Below are 19,685 nucleotides of genomic sequence, written 5' to 3'. Positions count from 1 at the left end.
TTTTCTTAGCTCGCCTCTCCTGGAGAAGTCCTTGCATGTACCCATCCCTTTCACAAAATAATGCCACTGAAATTGTTGTGCATTCACTCCGTCGTGTCTGAGTCTTTGCAACCCCATGGACTGCAGCACACCAGGCTTCTCTGTCCTCCACTATCTCCTAGAGTTTGTTCACACTCATGTCCATCAAGTTGGTGATGCCATCCAACTGTCTCATCCTCTGTCATCCTCTTCTCCTCCTGCCTTCAATCTTTCCCAGCATCAGGGTCTTTTTCAGTGAGTTGGCTCTTGGCTTTAGGTGGCCAAAGTATTGGAACTTCAGCTTTAGCATCAGTCTTTCCAATGAGTTTTCAGGATTGATTTCTTTTGGAATTGATTGGTTTGATCTCTTTGCAGTTCAGGAGACTCATAAAAATAGTAACTCATGAATTAGCTAGCTCCTCATTGCTTTGGTGTCTTATAGAACCTATCTCCATTTTAGGTTCTAATAACAATTTTTCATACAAAGCCAAGTGCTGGTTCATACCACATTATTTTAACGTAACAGTGTTAGCAACTGTGCTTTATTTTTATTGAATTAGAGCAAGTGGGTCAAGTGTTTGGGAACCAGGTACATAGGAGCATCTGTCTAAAACATCTGTTTTATGTTATTTTATATTATGGTCGTAGGTGTTGGTGATCACTGGGCTTTAGTTTCCTCCTTAGGCTAATGGGATGACAGTACTTCCTGGCGTCTAGTTGTTGAAAAGGTGAAATGAATAAATTAAGCTCTTAATAATATACTCATCATTTTTAGAGGTAATTGTCAATTTTTTGAAAATCTTTTTTTAAGATGAGGAATGTAAAAAACTTATACCAAAATTTATTATTTCATTTGTATCTGACATAAACTAAACCTTCAATTCAACTGATATTTTACAAAGTTCATACCAAAACTTACAAATAAGTGGGATTTGGTGAAAATTTGATGCAGGAAAATTTTGATGAATTTTGATTGCTTTTACTGATTTTTTATCAAACTGAAATAAAATGTTGGAAGTGTAAAAGTGGAAATTTCTTTAGAAATACAGTTGCATTTGAGAAATTTTTCTATTTAGTTAATGTTTTCAGATATTTTCATATAGATTATTTTTAGTCTTTATTGAATTTGGTACAGTATTGTTTCTGTTTTATGTTTTGGTGTTTTGGCTGGGGGCATCTCAGGTCCTCACCCAGCGATCTAACCTGCACCGCCTGCATTGGAAGGCAGAGTCTTAACCACTGGACCACCAGGGAAGTCTCACATTTGAGACGTCCAGCATGTCACTACAGCATCTGCTGTATGATCCAACTTCTAATTGTGTCAGAAAGGAAGCAAACGCTCCTTTGGTTAAATTATTTGCTCTCCATGCAAAATACATAGCTGGTTCCTCAGCGCTGCTATTGATAACAGTGTGCAGTCTTTTGTTCTTGAATATATTTACTCACACCTTGTTAATATTAATTCACTTTGAGTTATTTTTAGCCATGGTGATGGACTCAGAAGAGCCATCCACAAGTCACCTATTTGTAGTTGTGTCCATGGATTCTAAAAGAATAGTGGTTTAATGTAAGGGTTAGTGTGTCACGATGGACAGAGTCAGCTCATGTGAACACCAAACAGTGGCACTGTAGCCAGTGATGTAGCCAACCTACAAAACCCATAACTCTGTGCTTCAAGTAAGAAGAAAGATGCCTTCTGAGAATGTAAACTGCTACCAGTAAGGATTGTCTCTTGCCTAAACATGAGTGACGTCTTTATACTTAGCTTATTTATTAGTTTTTTATGTAGGCCATTTTGCTACAGGTCTAGTTTGTCTTTGCTGACAGAGGTCCATGTAGTCAAAGGCATGGTTTTTCCAGTAATCATGTACGGATGTGAGAGTTGGACCATAAAGAAGGCTGAGCGCCAAAGAATTGATGCTTTTGAACTGTGATGTTGGAGAAGACTCTTGAGAGTCTCTTGAACCTCAAGGAGATCAAACTAGTCAACCCTAAAGGAAATCAGTCCTGAATATTCATTGCAAGAACTGACGCTGAAGCTGAAGGTCCAATCCTTTGGCCACCTGATGCGAAGAGCAGACTCATCGGAAAAGACCCTGATACTGGGAAAGATTGACGGCAGGAGGAGTAGGAGGCGACAGAGGATGAGATGGTTGGATGGTATCACTGACCCAATGGACATGGGTTTGAGCAAACTCCAGGATATAGTAATGGACAGGGAGGCCTGGCGTGCTGCAGTCCATGGGGTCTCAAAGAGTCAGACACGACTTAGTGACTGAGCAACAAAGATTGTCTTTGATCTTACATATATTATCATACCATTGATAACTAAAACCTTCATAATTGTAGTTTTCCAGTGTTCTAGACCACTCTCTGCTGCTAAGTAGTAGAGTACCTTGAGTGGATTACTTATTCTCTTTAGTACTGAGATCCCTTACTTATAAAATAAGCATTAAAACTATATCTGTCTAATAGAGTAGTTGTGAGGATTGAAAGCACAGTGCCTGGAATGTTACCTCTCATCTTTGCCTCCAAGTAGAGTCCACATTTTTTTTTTTAGAGAGTCCAAGTTATTTTAGCCCACATTTTTAGAAAAGGCAGAGAAACCAGAGGTCAAATTGCCAACATCCATTGGATCATTGAAAAAGCAAGAGAGTTCCAGAAAAACATCTATTTCTGCTGTACTGACTATGCCAAAGCCTTTGACTGTGTGGATCACAACAAACTATGGAAAATTCTGAAGGAGATGGGAATACCAGACCACCTGACTTGCCTTTTGAGAAATCTCTATGCAGGTCAGGAAGCAACAGTTAGAAGTGGACATGGAACAACAGACTGGTTCCAAATAGGAAAAGGAATATGTCAAGGCTGTATCTTGTCACCCTGCTTGTTTAACTTATATGCAGAGTACATCATGAGAAATGCTGGACTGGATGAAGCACAAGCTGGAATCAAGAATGCCAGGAGAAATATCAATAGCCTCAGATATGCAGATGACACCACCCTTATGGCAGAAAGCGAAGAAGAACTAAAGAGCCTCTTGATGAAAGTGAAAGAGGAGAGTGAAAAAGTTGTCTTAAAGCTCAACATTCAGAAAACTAAGATCATGGCATCTGGTCCCATCACTTCATGGGAAATAGATGGGGAAACAATGGAAACAGTGACAGACTTTATTTTGGGGGGCTCCAAAATCACTGCAGGTGGTGACTCCAGCCATGAAATTAAAAGACACTTGCTCCTTGGAAGAAAATTTATGACCAACCTAGACAGCATATTAAAAAGCAGAGATATTACTTTGCCAAAAAACGTCTGTCTGGTCAAGGCTATGGTTTTTCCAGTGGTCATGTATGGATGTGTGAGTTGGACTATAAAGAGGGCTGAGCACCAAAGAATTGATGCTTTTGAACTGGGAGTTGGAGAAGACTCTTGAGAGTCCCTTGGACTGCAAGGAGATTCAACCAGTCCATCCTAAAGGAAATCAGTCCTGAATATTCGTTGGAAGGACTGATGCTAAAGCTGAAACTCCAGTCATTTGGCCACCTGATGTGAAGAACTGACTCATTGGAAAAGACCCTGATGCTGGGAAAGATTGAAGGCAGGAGGAGAAGGGGATGACAGAGGATGAGATGGTTGGATGGCATCGCTGACTGAATGGACATGAGTTTGAGTAAACCTTGCGAATTGATGATGGACAGGGAGGCCTGGCGTGCTGCAGTCCATGGGGTCGCAAAGAGTCAGACACTGAACTGAGCGACTGAGCTGAACTGAGTCCACATTGTGCTGAACTTGGCAGTCAGCACTAGCGTAACCCTTTGCTGTGACCTGAGGGTATTTGTTTTTATGTTCTGTGTCCTGCATTGAAACTGGATTGGAGCATGAGAGTAGAAAACACTGATAGCTAAAGACGTCAGATGGCTCTCTGATAAGAAAAGGTGTTGGACACTTAACAATCTAACTCTTTTTTTAAAAATACAATTGTATTCTAACAGAGTTCCATTTGCAACTTTATATATAAGAAACTTTATATAAGAAATAGAAATGGATTCTATTTTACTTTTCTTATTTATTTTTAATTATTTCTTTTATTTATTTATTTGGCTGCACCAGGTCTTAGCTGCAGCATGTGGCAGTTTTTTCATTCTTGGCATGTTGGATCTTTAGTTGGTTGCGTGGGGGATATAGTTTCCTGACCAGAGATCGAACCCGAGACCCCTGCATTGGGAGCAAAGAGTCTTAGCCACTGGGCCACCTGGGAAGTCCCAAGACCAAACTCTTAAAAACCAGAAACAATCCCAAGTAACATTGAATTGGAAATAATACCTGTTTTCACTTATCATTATAATAGAACCAAACATTTTCATCCTTGACAAAATAACATGCACATTGATATTAGGCAGCTGAGAATCACTGATGTAATCCATTCAGAAGCCTCCCCAGGATAAAAGCAGTAGCTTTCAGCCAAGTGTAGGAAAAGTAAATAACGGAGGAGAAAGGAAAGCACAGGTGCATCAGTCTCCTCTATCCTTGTCACCCAGCACACAATACAGTCTCACGTCACTTAAGCAGAGCAGAGTCGGAGTTGTCAGAAGTTCATTTAAATTTTAAATGATCATTAAAAAAAAAAACCTTTTTTTTTTGTGACTGATCTGGATCTTTATTGCTGTGCCTGGGCTTTCTCTAGTTGCAGTGAGCAGGGGCAGCTCTTCCTGGCAGCGGCCTCTCCTTGCGGAGCACCGACTCTGGGCACACAGGCTTCAATAGTTGCAGCACAGAAGCCTGGTAGCTGTGGTGCACACGCTTAATCACTCCGTGACACGTGGGATCTTCCCGGACCAGGGGTGGAGCCCGTGTCTCCTGCATTGACTGGCAGATTCCCATCCACTGTAGCACCAGGGAAGTCCTTAAATGATCATTTTTGAAAGAAATTAGATGGGTGTGTCATCGAAGTCCAAATGATTTTCAAGTTTTATGTCTGTGAGGGACACTTTTAATTCGGTTGTTCCAAGGGGGCTCAGTAGATAGCATCATGTTTCAAAGGTTGACACAGGTTTCAGCCCAGCTATTTGAGTTACTATTGATTTTTTTGGATTTCTGCTGCTGCTACTATTGTTGTTTTTAAATAAAAATGCTGGTCTTTTTTGGTTAAAAAAAAAAAAAACTGTTTGAGAGTGCTGTCAGTAGTAGAATCACACGTGGACTGAACTGAGATTACTGATGGCTCCTGATGTGGTCAGAGTCTGATGCTAAAACCGGCGAGTCCTCACTGGACAGTGTGAGTGAGCAGTTGCTCTGTGTGAATGTTGAAGCGCCTTCAAGACCTTCCTCTCCCAGGCCAGGGTAATCCTCTCCTCCTTGGGGTCCAGAAGCATCGTTTGTACCTCTCTGTGTAGTTAGGAATTGGGCCCTGCAACACAGTTGTTTTAGTTTACTTTTATTGAAGTACAGTTGATTTGCAATGTTGTTAATCCCTCTTATACAGCAAAGTGATTCGGTTACACACAGACACACACACACACACACACATAAGAAGACATATATGTTCTTCTAACACAATTATTTCTGTTTCCTCTTCCCTAATAAAATGTAAGTGCATTGGAGCTCAAACTGTTAAGCCTTCTGGTAAACCTAGCAGGTAAATTATGGAGCATCTCCTGTAGCCAAAATATTGGGCCTCACGGCCTAGACTCATGAGTGTCATACCGCCTTCATCCTTGTCGTTGAGTCCTCAGAGCGGCTCTTCTCCCTCTTGACTTTTCCCTTCTGGCCCACAGCGCTCTGTGCTTCCCTGGCTTCTCTTGCCTCTGCTTCACCATGTCCTGTATCTCCTCCGCTCATGAACCTCTGAGCGCTGCAGACACCCGAGTTGTTCTGTTCTTGAACTTCCGTCCCTTCTGCGCACACACTGTCTCTAGAGGATCTCATTTATGCTCATGCATGTAAAAACTGCATCCTTATGTCAGTGGCCCTCCCTTCTATATCTCTAGTCTGGACAGTTAAGTACCGCGGGTATCAGAAAAATAATTGTCTTACCAGAAACCCTTGATCTTCCCCCAAGAAATCCGGTCCCCCTCCCCATGAGAGCACCTTCATGCACCCAGGGTTTTGGAAGTGACCTTTGACGAGGAGCTCAGCTGGTAAAGAGTCCACCTGCAACGCAGGAGCCCCCGGTACAGTTCCTGGGTTGGGAAGATCCGCTGGAGAAGGGATAGGCTACTTACTCACGTCAGTATTCTTGGGCTTCCCTGGTGCCTCAGCTGGTAAAGAATCTGCCTGCAGTGTGGGAGAGCTGGGTTCGATCCCTGGGTCGGGAAGATCCCCTGGAGAAGGAAAAGGATACCCACTCTGGTAATCTGGCCTGGAGAATTCCATGGACTATAGTCATGGGGTCTCAAAGAGTCGGACACGACTGAGCGACTTCCCCTTTCACTGTTTGGCACATCTTCTCCCTCACCGTCCACACTGGGGCCATCACCCCGTGCTGGGGGTCCTACCTCTGAAGTGTCTCCTGTAACACGCCCGCCCGCCTTGCAGACAGGACGGCCCCTTTGGGCTACTGTACTCAACACAGTTGGCCTTCTGCAGCCATGAAGCCACTCCTGCTCTACAACCCCGCCTTGATTCTCATTGTTCTCAGGAGGAGGTTTAGAAATCCTCAGCGTGGCCTCCTCTTCCCATCCCACCTCCTGCCCCACACGGCACCCCGTAACCCAGCAGTGGCCGCATCTCTAAATCCCAGATGCCTGCTGAGGTTGCCCTGGCCCCGCACAGCTTAGGGTGTCTCCGCAAGCTCCACCCTGCAGGGACCCTTCAATCAGTGAGGCCTGTGGACCTTCTGGTCAGGGAAGCCCCTCTGTCCCCATTTTATATCTTGAAATATCCTGTGCTATTCTTTTCAATCACCTATGGCAATTGGTAAGGTTTATTTCATTGGACAATTATTTGCTCAATGTCAGGCCCCCTCGTTGTTCTGTAAAACCCATAAAGGCAAAGATCAGGTCTGTTTTATTCGTAGTTTTATTCGTACTTTCAGACCCAGGATCTGATACACTGTGGAGAGTCAACACATATTTGTGGAATGAATAGAGTAAACAGGAAATAAAAGTGCAAAACACATGGAATTACTATACACCAGAACATGCTTAAAACTTTAGGTTGCAACTTACTATATGGAAATAAGTTTCTGACACCCATGCAGGCTTGTACCATATCTCTGACCTGGCAGGTTTTAGTATTCTTATTTCCAAAGATAATGGGGAAAAAATAATTGTTACCAGTTCAACAACAAATTATTTGTTGTCCCCGTGGTGTTCACCTGGTATCGATCTACAAATTTGGGGATACAGCTGATGTGATGCTGCTTACTCTTCCATGGGGGACAGACAGGAAACCAGTACACAAACAATTTCAGCTCTTGGAAAATGCTGTGAACTGAACAAAACAGAGTAATGGCCTTTGTGGGGTGGTCAGAGAAGTGCTGCCTGGCACCGCCAGTCATGATGTCCAGCTCAGAGCAACTCTGCTACAGAAGATGATGAGAGCGACTTTGAGTAATAATGCACATCACCGATAACCTACACTTACTTAATCTCCTTCCGTGGAATCTATATCCAGGAGAAATGAGTTAACATTAAACCATTGGCTGTGTTTATGTGTTTAATAGTTTACTAATAGGTTACCTTTTAAAACTGTGTCGCTAATTATTTACAAACATTCATATTTACATTGATTTCTCACAAAAGGTCAAAAAGCTGAAGCGAGAACTCTCACAGATGAAGCAGGAATTGCTCTATAAAGAACAAGGCTTCGCCACTCTGAAACAGTGAGTATGAGAATAACGAAATTAACTCTCAAATAATCCAAGACCCCTGAGCCAATCCAAAGAAAGCAGAAGTGCAGATGACATAAGACTTTTCTCAAAGAGTAGTCAAGTACGACACACAGAGCTTGGCGCACACACACAAAAAAAAACACAAGAAAACAATCAACCATAGAACAGTGAAAAGACACTTGGGAAAATCTGCTATACACTTTGAAAAGGTCTGAAGTTTTCCCTAATAGGTGGAAGACCCACGGAAACCGAAGTGAGAGATTCAGCTTCATCTCACAGGCCTGCCGGCCAGCCTCACATAAAAGCAAAGCCAGGAGATGGGGCCCAGGACAGGCTGGGGTGACCAGGTTCTCTGTGGAGCCCGACCCAGGGGGCCTGTCCGCCTCTGGCAGCCCCAGGGGGACCTGATGCCTCCCGCCCTCAGGGAGCCAGTCCGGGGTGTCTGCAGACGGCCAAGTGAGTGTCCGGGCTCCCGAGTTCCCTCTGCCCCTTCCAGCTTTGTGCGGAGTGGATCCCGGCCCCAGGCTGAGCCAGGACGGACGAGAACGTGGATGATGGAGGGCGGGTCGGAGGACTGGGGCTTTCTGCCCCATCCGCAGCCCCCGGGAGCTGCCATTCTCCTGTCAGACCCCGACAGGCGCACCCAGGCGTCCAGCCCCCGCAGTGCCCACCCCAGGGTCTCCGAGGCCGGGACGCAGTAGCGGTTCATGCAGCCCACAGCCTCGGGGAGGGCTGAAGCCATCGTCCCTTGAAAGGTATCCGGCGGCCCTTCCGGTCCCCTTCTCCTCCCACGCCGCCCCACAGGGCCCCTGGCAGTGAGGCAGGATTCACCCGGGCTTCCCCAGGGGCTCCTCCCCAGGCAGATTTACGCCCTTCCTCCATCTGCCTCCACAGCATCCGAGGCAGCAAGGTGTCACCCTGTTAAAGATGCCACATGTCCACTGGCCGGGCCATCTGAGCAGATCGTTCTGTGTGTTTGGTTGAGGAGCTGTATTTCAGGATCCCCATAGCTCCTCTCCATCACCAGCCACATGACTTTCATCTCAGACACTTGGCTCTCCTGCTCAGTCTTTGGTTTTGACACTCACCTCGTGTGATCATGACCATGAGATTCTTTTAGATGCTCCCATCCTGGTGGTTCTCCAACCTGACCGCCTATTAGAATAATCTGAGGAGCTGTTAAAAAAGACACATGTGTCTGGTCTCCATCCCAAGGCCCCCCACATGGTCCTCAGGTCCAGCTCTGTTCAGAGGGCCTGTGTCTGGTCTCCATCCCAAGGCCCCCCACATAGTCCTCAGGTCCAGCTCTGTTCAGAGGACCTGTGTCTGGTCTCCATCCCAAGGCCCCCCACATAGTCCTCAGGTCCAGCTCTGTTCAGAGGACCTGTGTCTGGTCTCCATCCCAAGGCCCCCCACATAGTCCTCAGGTCCAGCTCTGTTCAGAGGACCTGTGTCTGGTCTCCATCCCAAGGCCCCCCACATAGTCCTCAGGTCCAGCTCTGTTCAGAGGACCTGTGTCTGGTCTCCATCCCAAGGCCCCCCACATGGTCCTCAGGTCCAGCTCTGTTCAGAGGGCCTGTGTCTGGTCTCCATCCCAAGGCCCCCCACGTGGTCCTCAGGTCCAGCTCTGTTCAGAGGGCCTGTGTCTGGTCTCCATCCCAAGGCCCCCCACGTGGTCCTCAGGTCCAGCTCTGTTCAGAGGACCTGTGTCTGGTCTCCATCCCAAGGCCCCCCACATAGTCCTCAGGTCCAGCTCTGTTCAGAGGACCTGTGTCTGGTCTCCATCCCAAGGCCCCCCACATGGTCCTCAGGTCCAGCTCTGTTCAGAGGACCTGTGTCTGGTCTCCATCCCAAGGCCCCCCACGTGGTCCTCAGGTCCAGCTCTGTTCAGAGGACCTGTGTCTGGTCTCCATCCCAAGGCCCCCCACATGGTCCTCAGGTCCAGCTCTGTTCAGAGGACCTGTGTCTGGTCTCCATCCCAAGGCCCCCCACATGGTCCTCAGGTCCAGCTCTGTTCAGAGGACCTGTGTCTGGTCTCCATCCCAAGGCCCCCCACATGGTCCTCAGGTCCAGCTCTGTTCAGAGGGCCTGTGTCTGGTCTCCATCCCAAGGCCCCCCACGTGGTCCTCAGGTCCAGCTCTGTTCAGAGGACCTGTGTCTGGTCTCCATCCCAAGGCCCCCCACGTGGTCCTCAGGTCCAGCTCTGTTCAGAGGACCTGTGTCTGGTCTCCATCCCAAGGCCCCCCACGTGGTCCTCAGGTCCAGCTCTGTTCAGAGGACCTGTGTCTGGTCTCCATCCCAAGGCCCCCCACGTGGTCCTCAGGTCCAGCTCTGTTCAGAGGACCTGTGTCTGGTCTCCATCCCAAGGCCCCCCACGTGGTCCTCAGGTCCAGCTCTGTTCAGAGGACCTGTGTCTGGTCTCCATCCCAAGGCCCCCCACGTGGTCCTCAGGTCCAGCTCTGTTCAGAGGACCTGTGTCTGGTCTCCATCCCAAGGCCCCCCACATAGTCCTCAGGTCCAGCTCTGTTCAGAGGGCCTGTGTCTGGTCTCCATCCCAAGGCCCCCCACGTGGTCCTCAGGTCCAGCTCTGTTCAGAGGACCTGTGTCTGGTCTCCATCCCAAGGCCCCCCACGTGGTCCTCAGGTCCAGCTCTGTTCAGAGGGCCTGTGTCTGGTCTCCATCCCAAGGCCCCCCACGTGGTCCTCAGGTCCAGCTCTGTTCAGAGGACCTGTGTCTGGTCTCCATCCCAAGGCCCCCCACATGGTCCTCAGGTCCAGCTCTGTTCAGAGGGCCTGTGTCTGGTCTCCATCCCAAGGCCCCCCACATGGTCCTCAGGTCCAGCTCTGTTCAGAGGGCCTGTGTCTGGTCTCCATCCCAAGGCCCCCCACATGGTCCTCAGGTCCAGCTCTGTTCAGAGGACCTGTGTCTGGTCTCCATCCCAAGGGCCCCCACGTGGTCCTCAGGTCCAGCTCTGTTCAGAGGGCCTGTGTCTGGTCTCCATCCCAAGGGCCCCCACGTGGTCCTCAGGTCCAGCTCTGTTCAGAGGGCCTGTGTCTGGTCTCCATCCCAAGGCCCCCCACGTGGTCCTCAGGTCCAGCTCTGTTCAGAGGGCCTCTGTGGAGGTTGCAGTGCACCCCCAAAACTGAGCAGACCTGGTTTCACCTAAATGTGTTGTTGAGTCGGTTGTCCATCAACACACAGGAGGGCGTTGTGGTAGGAGCACCAGGAAGCATTTAACCACACGTTACATACTTTTAAGACACTTGAAAATATAACTCATGTCACCACCAGGATTAAAGGTTAGCCAAACTTGCTGTTTTTGTTATATCGATATAACAATGATGTATTGTTTCAAAGCAGTTTGCTTGCAAGCAATTTTTATAGGAATCCAAGGCATGTTTAAGAATCTGTCAATAACATTCCACAAGAAAACAATAGCCATTTGTTGCAGAAACTCAGGCTTTCTCTTGCAGTGATTCTAATCTGAGGAACCAAGAGCAGAGAGATACCACATCCAACATTAGACGCCTCTCGTGCATCTTAACTATAGACAGAATAAAGCTGTTTTCATTCAAATGTTTACCACCGTAACTACCAGAAGATTGAAGAATAATTGATTATACCCAGAGACCATATTTTTCAAAAAATCACGTTCCTGATACTAAAGGGAATCTTACTTAGGGTTATGACCGAAAATATATTTTGGGAATAAATTTAAGCAGAATCCCACTGTAGGACTTTACAACTTCGCACTCATAGTAAAATGGAATAATTTTGTGGAATTTGCACCGATTTAAGCCCCGGTTTTCTTTCTTTTTGGTGCCATCGTTTATGCTGGATGAATCAATGTAGTCTCATTCTCTCTGTTACTCATTTTAGACTGTGGTCTCATTGCACTTTGGCCCTCAGCGATACTGTAGCTTATGTGTAGATGGATGCCAGCAAGAGAGGCGTATGTCCACTTTGGATGTCCAGCGGCACTGGTTGTATGTACTGTATTATAAAATTGACTTATGATGAGATTTATTTTCTTAGGTTCTTGCAGACTTTTAATTACTTGTTCAGCACCATAAAATATTTTCTAAAGCTACTTGGAAAAATAAGTTATTTCTAAAGCTACTTGGAAAAATAAGTTATCTACAAACTGCACTCAGAGTAAACTTTAGAAGAGTGAATAAGACAATATCACGTTAATTTTTTTTCCAGACTATACCCTTCACATTGAAATACATACAAATTAGTAAATGTTTTAAACCAAATTAGCTCAGAGACAGTCTTCTGTGATTTAATAGGTACCGTATCTCCGGAGAGTCTGGGAATTAGACAAGGACATGCTGTGTGTCTGGGAATGCTGTATGTCACAGTGTTGTTGGCTGGTGGGACAGGGGGGTGGCTGTGTGTTTCTGAAGTAAGGCTCAGGTTCTTTCCTAATGAGTCTCAAGCAACACAGGTGATAATAAAGAACTTGAACCTTTTTTTTTTTTTTAAGAATTAGGTCATTTGGTTGGGCCCTGTGACCCCGAAGAATTCAGTTACCTGAAATCCTCTGACGTAGGGTGCCCCTGTGAACTGTGGGACGTTCAGAAAGCAAGTACTGCTTACTAAGTACTAGTCAGCGAGCTCACTGGGGAGCTCTTTATGCAACATTAATGGATAAACGAACACATCTGCCCTTGCGTCTTATTCCTAGATTTGAACTCATTCAGCAAGACAGGCAATCTTATCTTGACTCATAACTGTCATAAAAATAGAATACTTTGCATATATTTAAAAAGAAACAAGAAACTAACCAAACAATCCAAACATTATAGGATACTCACTAGTATAAGCAAAAATCACCACCCTTTATTAACGGTCACCAGACTGTGCCCTGTGCTAGGTTTTGCACGGACATCATGGCACATAAAATTAGATGGCAGTGATGAATCCCGAGGTTCCTGGGCTCGCCCAGTTTACTGGCATTTCTGTCTTCCTGCTAAATCAGTTCCCTGGGTCCCGAACCTTTGCCAGGATCAGCGTGTGATGAAGTTTGAGTTCAGCCAGCAGTGGGACCACGCAACCAGACTGTAAACAAGAAACCTGAGCCTGACGCTGATGGCAGTGGGCTGGGTATGAGGTAGGGGGTGGCAGGGGTCTCAGCTTGAAGTGGTCAGAAGAGAATGGAGGAAAGACCACCACCCTGAAGCTGCTGTGTGTGAGTCTAGTAGTAAACATCAGCTAACCAAGACATCCCCACACCCAATTCCTGCGGTCTGTTTAACTTGTCCTCTGCCATTCTTTGATTGTTTTTTCCCCTTCTCTTTTAACAGAATTGATAAAAAAATGTCTGGAGGCCAGAGTGGCTATGAACTTAGTGAAGCCAAAGCCATCCTAACGGAACTGAAATCTATCAGAAAGGCTATTAGCTCAGGAGAAAAAGAAAAACAAGATCTGATGCAGGTATGTGATAGAACATTTTTCCCCCAAGTCAAACTACTGCCTTCTTGGGCCTCAGAGATTGTCCTTGAGCAGAAAGTTCTCCATCAGAGTCCGGATGGCCCCTTTCCACCACAACCCCACCCCCCAACCCCCGCCTGCACCCCATTCATACGGAATTTGGTCTCATTGGAGATTGTTACCGGTACTGAGCCAGCCGCTACCTTGGAGGAGAACAGATGGGTTCCAAGGTTCTGATATGCTTATTTGAAGGCTGGCTTTGGGTGACCTTTGAGACAGGGGCTGGTGGATCCTGGAGCCCATGTATGGAGATTAGCGTCTTGGTTCATCCTGCAACTTACTGCAAACTTCAGGTGGAGCCCTGATAGGTGGGGTTATCTAAACAAGTGATCCTTAGCCCAGGATACAGAAAGGGCATGTCACCTGCCATCAATGAGTAGATTATACACCTTGAGAAGTGGGGGAGGGGTGCGAGGAGCTTAGAAGAGTTACTCCCCACCCCAGGAGATTCTGAAGTGCTAGCTGGGGGTGGCATGGAGGGATGCTGACCCAGCTGGGGGGCAGCTGTGGGGTCACCTGGGAGACAGGGTGATGGCAGTAGATCCCCTGGTCACACCTGTACACGTCTCACCCTACAGACCTGAGCTCCACTGGCCCAGCCCGTGTGCAGATAAAACAACCTTTGCGCGATCAGTGTTCTGCATCTACATATAGCACATACAGTCATTTTTTTTTTAAGAGGTATCTCTTCCTCCTCCTCCCCTCCTTCTATCCCATAATTATCACAAGCACTGAGAATTCTTTGTAATAGTTCAGATATTTGGAATTCTTCACCTAGCTGGATGACGATTTAGTCTGTGTCTTTCAAAAACGTTACAGCCCATGGTGAACAGAGCCTCTACATTTGAATAAAATATTCAGCTACTTAATGTCAGTTTCCAAAATTCTGGTTGAATACACGTGAATATTCTTAAACCCATATAATTTTGCATTGGGGGATTTTTAAAATATCTTTTAAGAAACAATTAAATATAAAAGACAACAATAATAATAGCAAATACTTAAAATACTGACTTCGTGCCAGACGATCTTCTGCCTGCTTTGCATAGAAATACTGCATTTAATTCTCACAGCAGCCCTAAAGATAGGCTCTGTTATTATCCTCAACTTACAGATACGAAAACCACAGTACAGAGAAGTTAAGTTACTTACTGAAAGTCACACAGCTGATAAGTGGCAGGACCCAGGTTCAAACCCAGGCAGTCTTGTTTAGAATATGTGGTTCTAACATACACGTAATGCGTACAGAACTTTACTTGGATACGCTTTTTGTTCTACAATGATCCTGCTGATTAAATCAGTCATTCCTGAAAAAAGGTAATGGTTCTTGTACAGATTTACATTGGACCCTCATAATTTACCAATTTTAGGTCCTCTTTGATTCTTCCTGTAAACTTTGAATTTATACATATAAGTTTAAAAATTAGATAACTTTTAAATCACTAAAATATGTAAAATAAGTGATAGATACAGAAATCAATAACAGAGCTGAAAAGGGCTTTAGATATCTTCTGTGACTTTCAAACCTCTTTGGATACAACCCACAGTAAGAAATATATTTTTCATCAAAACACAGTAACACAAATATCTTTACCTGTAGATACACACACACATCAAATTTCACAGAAATATGCTTGCTTTTGATACTAGTAATATACTTTGATTTTATTTCCTAGTCTCCTCTATTTCATTTTAAAACATACTAGTCATGACCTACTGCTGATGCTGCTGCTAAGTCGCTTCAGTTGTGTCTGATTCTGCAACCCATAGACAGCAGCCCACCAGGCTCCTCTGTCCCTGGGATTCTCCAGGCAAGAATACTGGAGTGGGCTGCCATTTCCTTCTCCACATGACCTACTAAATTAATTGAATTTGTGGTCATCCCAGATAGGTGTAAAAAAGTATACATATTTTCACTGTTCACATAAAAAAGTAGAAGAGACTTGTCCAAAGTCTTTAAAAGGTTTCTTTGTTCTTTTTTGTAATGTATTATTCCATGTGACCATTTTACACTTTATCCCTCATACATTTTATATAAAAATATATAATTTTGTATAAAAATGCCTTTGAAAGAAAATAGAGGTTAGGTAAAAAAACAAGTTTCAGATCTCTGATAGTTCTAATTTCCTATCATGAGGATTTTCTATATCAGGAATAAATCCTGGCTCTTCTTACAGCCGATAATAATGAGCTTCTTACGCTTTTGTTAGTGTTTGTAAAGGGGTGGGGGGTGATAGAAGTTTAGACTTTTCATTTTTAATGCTATCACTGGTTCACATCTTCCCTCTAAAATAAACTCACTATATTAAACCTGGATGCGGACAGCAGTCATGTTCAATTGTAGTTATGCACTTCCCCAAACCAAACATCATCGCTGGTACTGATAGACTGCAGCTTCTGGGGTCTATTTCCTAATCTCTAACGTCTACATGAGCTAAATAATCTCTTAGATCCTATCCAGATATCAAATGGCATAACTATAGACATCTTCTCAGTAGGAAGTTTGCCTGCTTTATCTAAAATGAGATTGCATTATAGGTATCCCATGTCTCCAGAATTTGTACTACATAAAATGGGTGGCCCTCATTAAAATAGACTTCTTTTTAACAAATTTTTCAAAATGAGAAATGCATTTGTATATATAATGGAGTCACCTTGTGGTACGGCAGTAATTACCACATTATATTTCAACTAAACTTCAATAAAATAGTAATTCAAAAAATTTTTTAAATAAGAAATACATCTATTAAATATAAAAATACCATGATTCACAGGGTGAAAGAGAAGATAACCTGTTTTAATATGATCTCACATGTTTTCTGAGTCTGCATGTATGTGCAAAAGCTGTCTTGTACCCTTATTTTTTTCAGTCATTTAAAGAGGTAGACACCCACTACTGCTGCTAAGTCGCTTTAGTTGTGTCCGACTCTGCGACCCCATAGACAGCAGCCCGCCAGGCTCCTCTGTCCCTGGGATTCTCCAGGCAAGAACTCTGGAGTGCGTTGCCATTTCCTTCTCCACTAAGATAAAGGAATTGTTTCCACTGAGATTAGCTCTTCCGACGTAGTTTTTCCCTGGTGGGGAAGCCTCACCCGCCTCAGTGCTCGGCTCCACGAAGTGCTTCGTGTTTCCTGAACAGAGCCTCGCGAAGCTGCAAGGACGGTTTCACGTGGACCAGAGCATCGGCACGTCTGAGCCGGACCTGAGATCCAGCCCTGAGAACTCGCATCTCTCCCTCTCCAGACAGACCCTGGACGCGGGCTCACAAACCAGCATCTCCGGGGACGTAAGTCATCCGTGTGGAAGGGCTGGCCTGGGCCCTGCCTGGATGGGCCCGGATGGGCCCTGCATCACTGGCAGATGGGACGGGGGCCGGCAAGGGGGTGCAGGTTCCAGCTGTGTGCATGCAGCATTTCCTACTCATAAGATTGGATTTACAAATCTTAGCCTTATCTTTTCTGCCTAGGTGCCAAGCATATCAGAATCTGTCCAGATGAATAGCTTGGTTCAAACTTTCTCACACTGTATTTATTCAGAGACTCTATTGAAAGACAAGAGACACGTGAGAAGTTTCTTCCTCTTAAGTTCGGAGCCTTGGAAATTAAGGTCCTTCCAAATACACATTAAGGCTAATGAAAAACATAAATATATGGCCTTTAAAAATGAAACCAAAGAACTTGCTTTACACATCTGAAGTTGATTATATTAAAATGTTTGGTGGTTTATACCTGGCACTTGAAAATATTTAATGTGGTTTGAATATTATTACCAGTTTACAGTCCACCTTTTGGGACACCATTAGCAGATTTTTATTTTTCAATAAGTTCCCAGTTATTTTTGTGTTCTTTGAATTCTGTGCTATGAAAGTAGAGTAGGTAGAGATCAACAGTAGGGCTTACCTGTTTGAAAAATTAATTTTTGAAGTAATTTATTTGTGTTTATGCAGTTGGAAGTTAAATGATGGAAATTTTGGCTCACAGAGACAAGGAAATTAGTTCCAGTTCATAAATTTTATTGACCTGTATGCCCTTCATAAACTCTTAGACACCAGAAGCATTTACCTGATTTTTTTTTAATCCTGATTTTAATGTGTAGAGAAAAGGATGTTAAAGTCTTTGAAAAAAATTCAACAAGCTTGAATTAAAAAGAAATGTTTTGTCCCCACTGAGACGCAAAAGTAAGTGCCTTTGCAAACTGGTGTTCCCAATTTCGATGCTATCTTCTTTAGCTTTTCAATTACTCGTACTTCCTAGAAACAAAAGCAGTTTTACTTCATTCATTAGCAGAGTTAATTGACTTTTTCCCTTTTGTTTTTTTTTAAACTAGATCGGAGTGAGAAGTAGATCAAATTTAGCTGAAAAGGTCAGGCTGAGCCTTCAGTATGAAGAAGCCAGAAGAAGGTAACAGCAGGGGAACCGTGTGCGGTCAGTGGTCAGGGGCTCACCCGGTGTTTTCCAGAATTCATCTTCATTCCTGTGGTGACATCTGCTGGGCGCTCACCACGCGTTCTTACAGAGATCACCCTTCAGATCTTGGAATATAAAGGTTGCGGGGTCCCTACCCAGCCCACCCAAAGCCAAAAAGAACAAGGAGAATTCATGAGAAGGGCAGGAATGGAACTGTCCCCTTCTTTCTGGAAGGAAGACGCTTTAAGGCTGTATGGTACCTACTCACAATTTAAAGTAGGAGGTTGGTTCCCCAGACAGTGCTGCAGAGACTCGGGTGCTGGGCTTGGGAGCAGCTAGGAGTTTGAAGGTAAACAGTTTCAAGCCCTGGAGGGAAGACCCCCCGCTGGTGTCCTGGGGGATGCCTGGGTGTCTGAGTGTCACTCACTTCCGGGGGGTCCCTCCTTTACCCTTTTTACTCTTCTTCAGCACAGCCTCACTGCCTTTTTCTTACCTGTGCCTCCGGGGAGGGTCTGGGAGACTCCTCTGTCCTTGAGCTGGTGACAGACACGGTGGGTTTTCATAACGTAGGAACTGTGCTTGTTCTGAGAGAGGGTCATCCTGAAACACTTCATCATTTTCCTTTTAAGAGTGTGAGGATGCTGCTGTTCCGTTGTCTAGGAAGGCGCTGGGGGCACAGGCCTGTATTATCAGAAGCATGAGCGGCTCAGCTGAGAACACGCGTGGTTTCCCACCGCAAGGAAGCCCGGAGGGTGGATACTGAACTACACCCGTTAATACTGGTGATGATGAGAATTTAAAAGTCATTGGCTAGGGGCTTCTTTGACAGTCCAGTGGTTAAGACTTCGTCTTCCAATGCAGGGAGTGGGAAGCTGGGAATCCCATAGACCTCGCAGCCAAAAAAAAAAAAAAACCCAAAGCATGAAACAGAAGCAGTATTGTAACAGACTCAATAAAGATTTTTAAAACAGTCCACATCAAAAAAATAAATAAATAAATCTTAAAAAAAAAAGTCATTGGCCAGATTTCTTAGAGGTTGTCTGGCTTTAACAATGCCATTATTTGATCTGCCTCAATCCAGTATTTGCCTCTGCGTAGCCTCTGTTACTAATATTACTTGGTTCTTTGATTTACTGAAAGAACCCTAAGCTTTGTTCCACAAATTATTAACCACGTGAGCTTGAGCAAGTCACTTCGCCTCTCTGAGCAGCATTGTACCCGGCTAATTTTAACGCCTGTAAAGGTTCCCAGGTGGATTGTAAATGTCTTGAGGGTAGGAAAAGTGTCGTGGCCCACGTTGTCTGCTTCTCGCGTCCAGGACTGGCGCTTTCCCCTCTACCAGGACTGAGGGCTCCTTTGTGCTGCTGCGGCCTGGGGACGTGGGAGCCCGTTCGGGGCGCTCCGGCTATGGGCACCCCAGCCCCCGAGCCGCCAGAGCTCCTTGCTTCCGAAATAAACAAAGACTGGATGGGTGCCTGGCTTTCCAAAGGAGAACGGCCTGCCGTAACTCAGAATTAATCTTGGGGAGGTGGGCGTCATGCCCCTTCGTCTTTGGGACTTGCCTCAACTTGCCTTGGGCCAGCTTGAGCTTCTGCTGGGCTCTGGCTCCCCCTGGAGCTTAAACAGCACTTGTCTTCTAGGCGTTCCCAGAAAGCATCACAGTTTCTTGCCCAGATTTGACGCATTCTTTCCAAATTAAATTCAAGACCTTCCTAATGCCCGATCCCACAAGCAACAGGTGCTGTTCTTTCTTTCACTACATCGTTGCTCTCGCTTCAGTTATTTAATTCAGACCCATCAAGACTTAAGATGTTGGTTCTTTCCCATTCAGTTGCATTGCTGTTTCTGTTACCATTTGGGGTTTAGCTTTAAAGTTACTAGTGATTCTGAGGAGATGGTAAGTCTCAGAGATTTCTGCATGTGTTGAAAGTGCTTTT

General features: G+C 45.2%; 1 protein-coding gene across 2 annotated transcripts in view; it reads left to right on the top strand.

Annotated features, from left to right (window-relative positions):
• The window catches only part of WWC2 (WW and C2 domain containing 2), a 145,872-nt gene that overhangs the window by 86,669 nt on the left and 39,518 nt on the right, over positions 1-19,685 (top strand). For both annotated transcript variants that reach the window (XM_070460094.1, XM_070460095.1), the window contains 4 exons: positions 7,758-7,837; positions 13,156-13,285; positions 16,482-16,628; positions 17,669-17,742. In XM_070460094.1, coding sequence (XP_070316195.1) covers positions 7,758-7,837; positions 13,156-13,285; positions 16,482-16,628; positions 17,669-17,742 — 431 coding nt within the window. The remainder of the gene's footprint in view (positions 1-7,757; positions 7,838-13,155; positions 13,286-16,481; positions 16,629-17,668; positions 17,743-19,685) is intronic.

The sequence above is a fragment of the Odocoileus virginianus genome, chromosome 32 (assembly GCF_023699985.2).
Source record: "Odocoileus virginianus isolate 20LAN1187 ecotype Illinois chromosome 32, Ovbor_1.2, whole genome shotgun sequence".
NCBI classification, from domain to species: Eukaryota; Metazoa; Chordata; class Mammalia; order Artiodactyla; family Cervidae; genus Odocoileus; species Odocoileus virginianus.
Note: the sequence above shows the minus strand (reverse complement) of the source record. Positions and strands in the feature narration are given on the sequence as shown.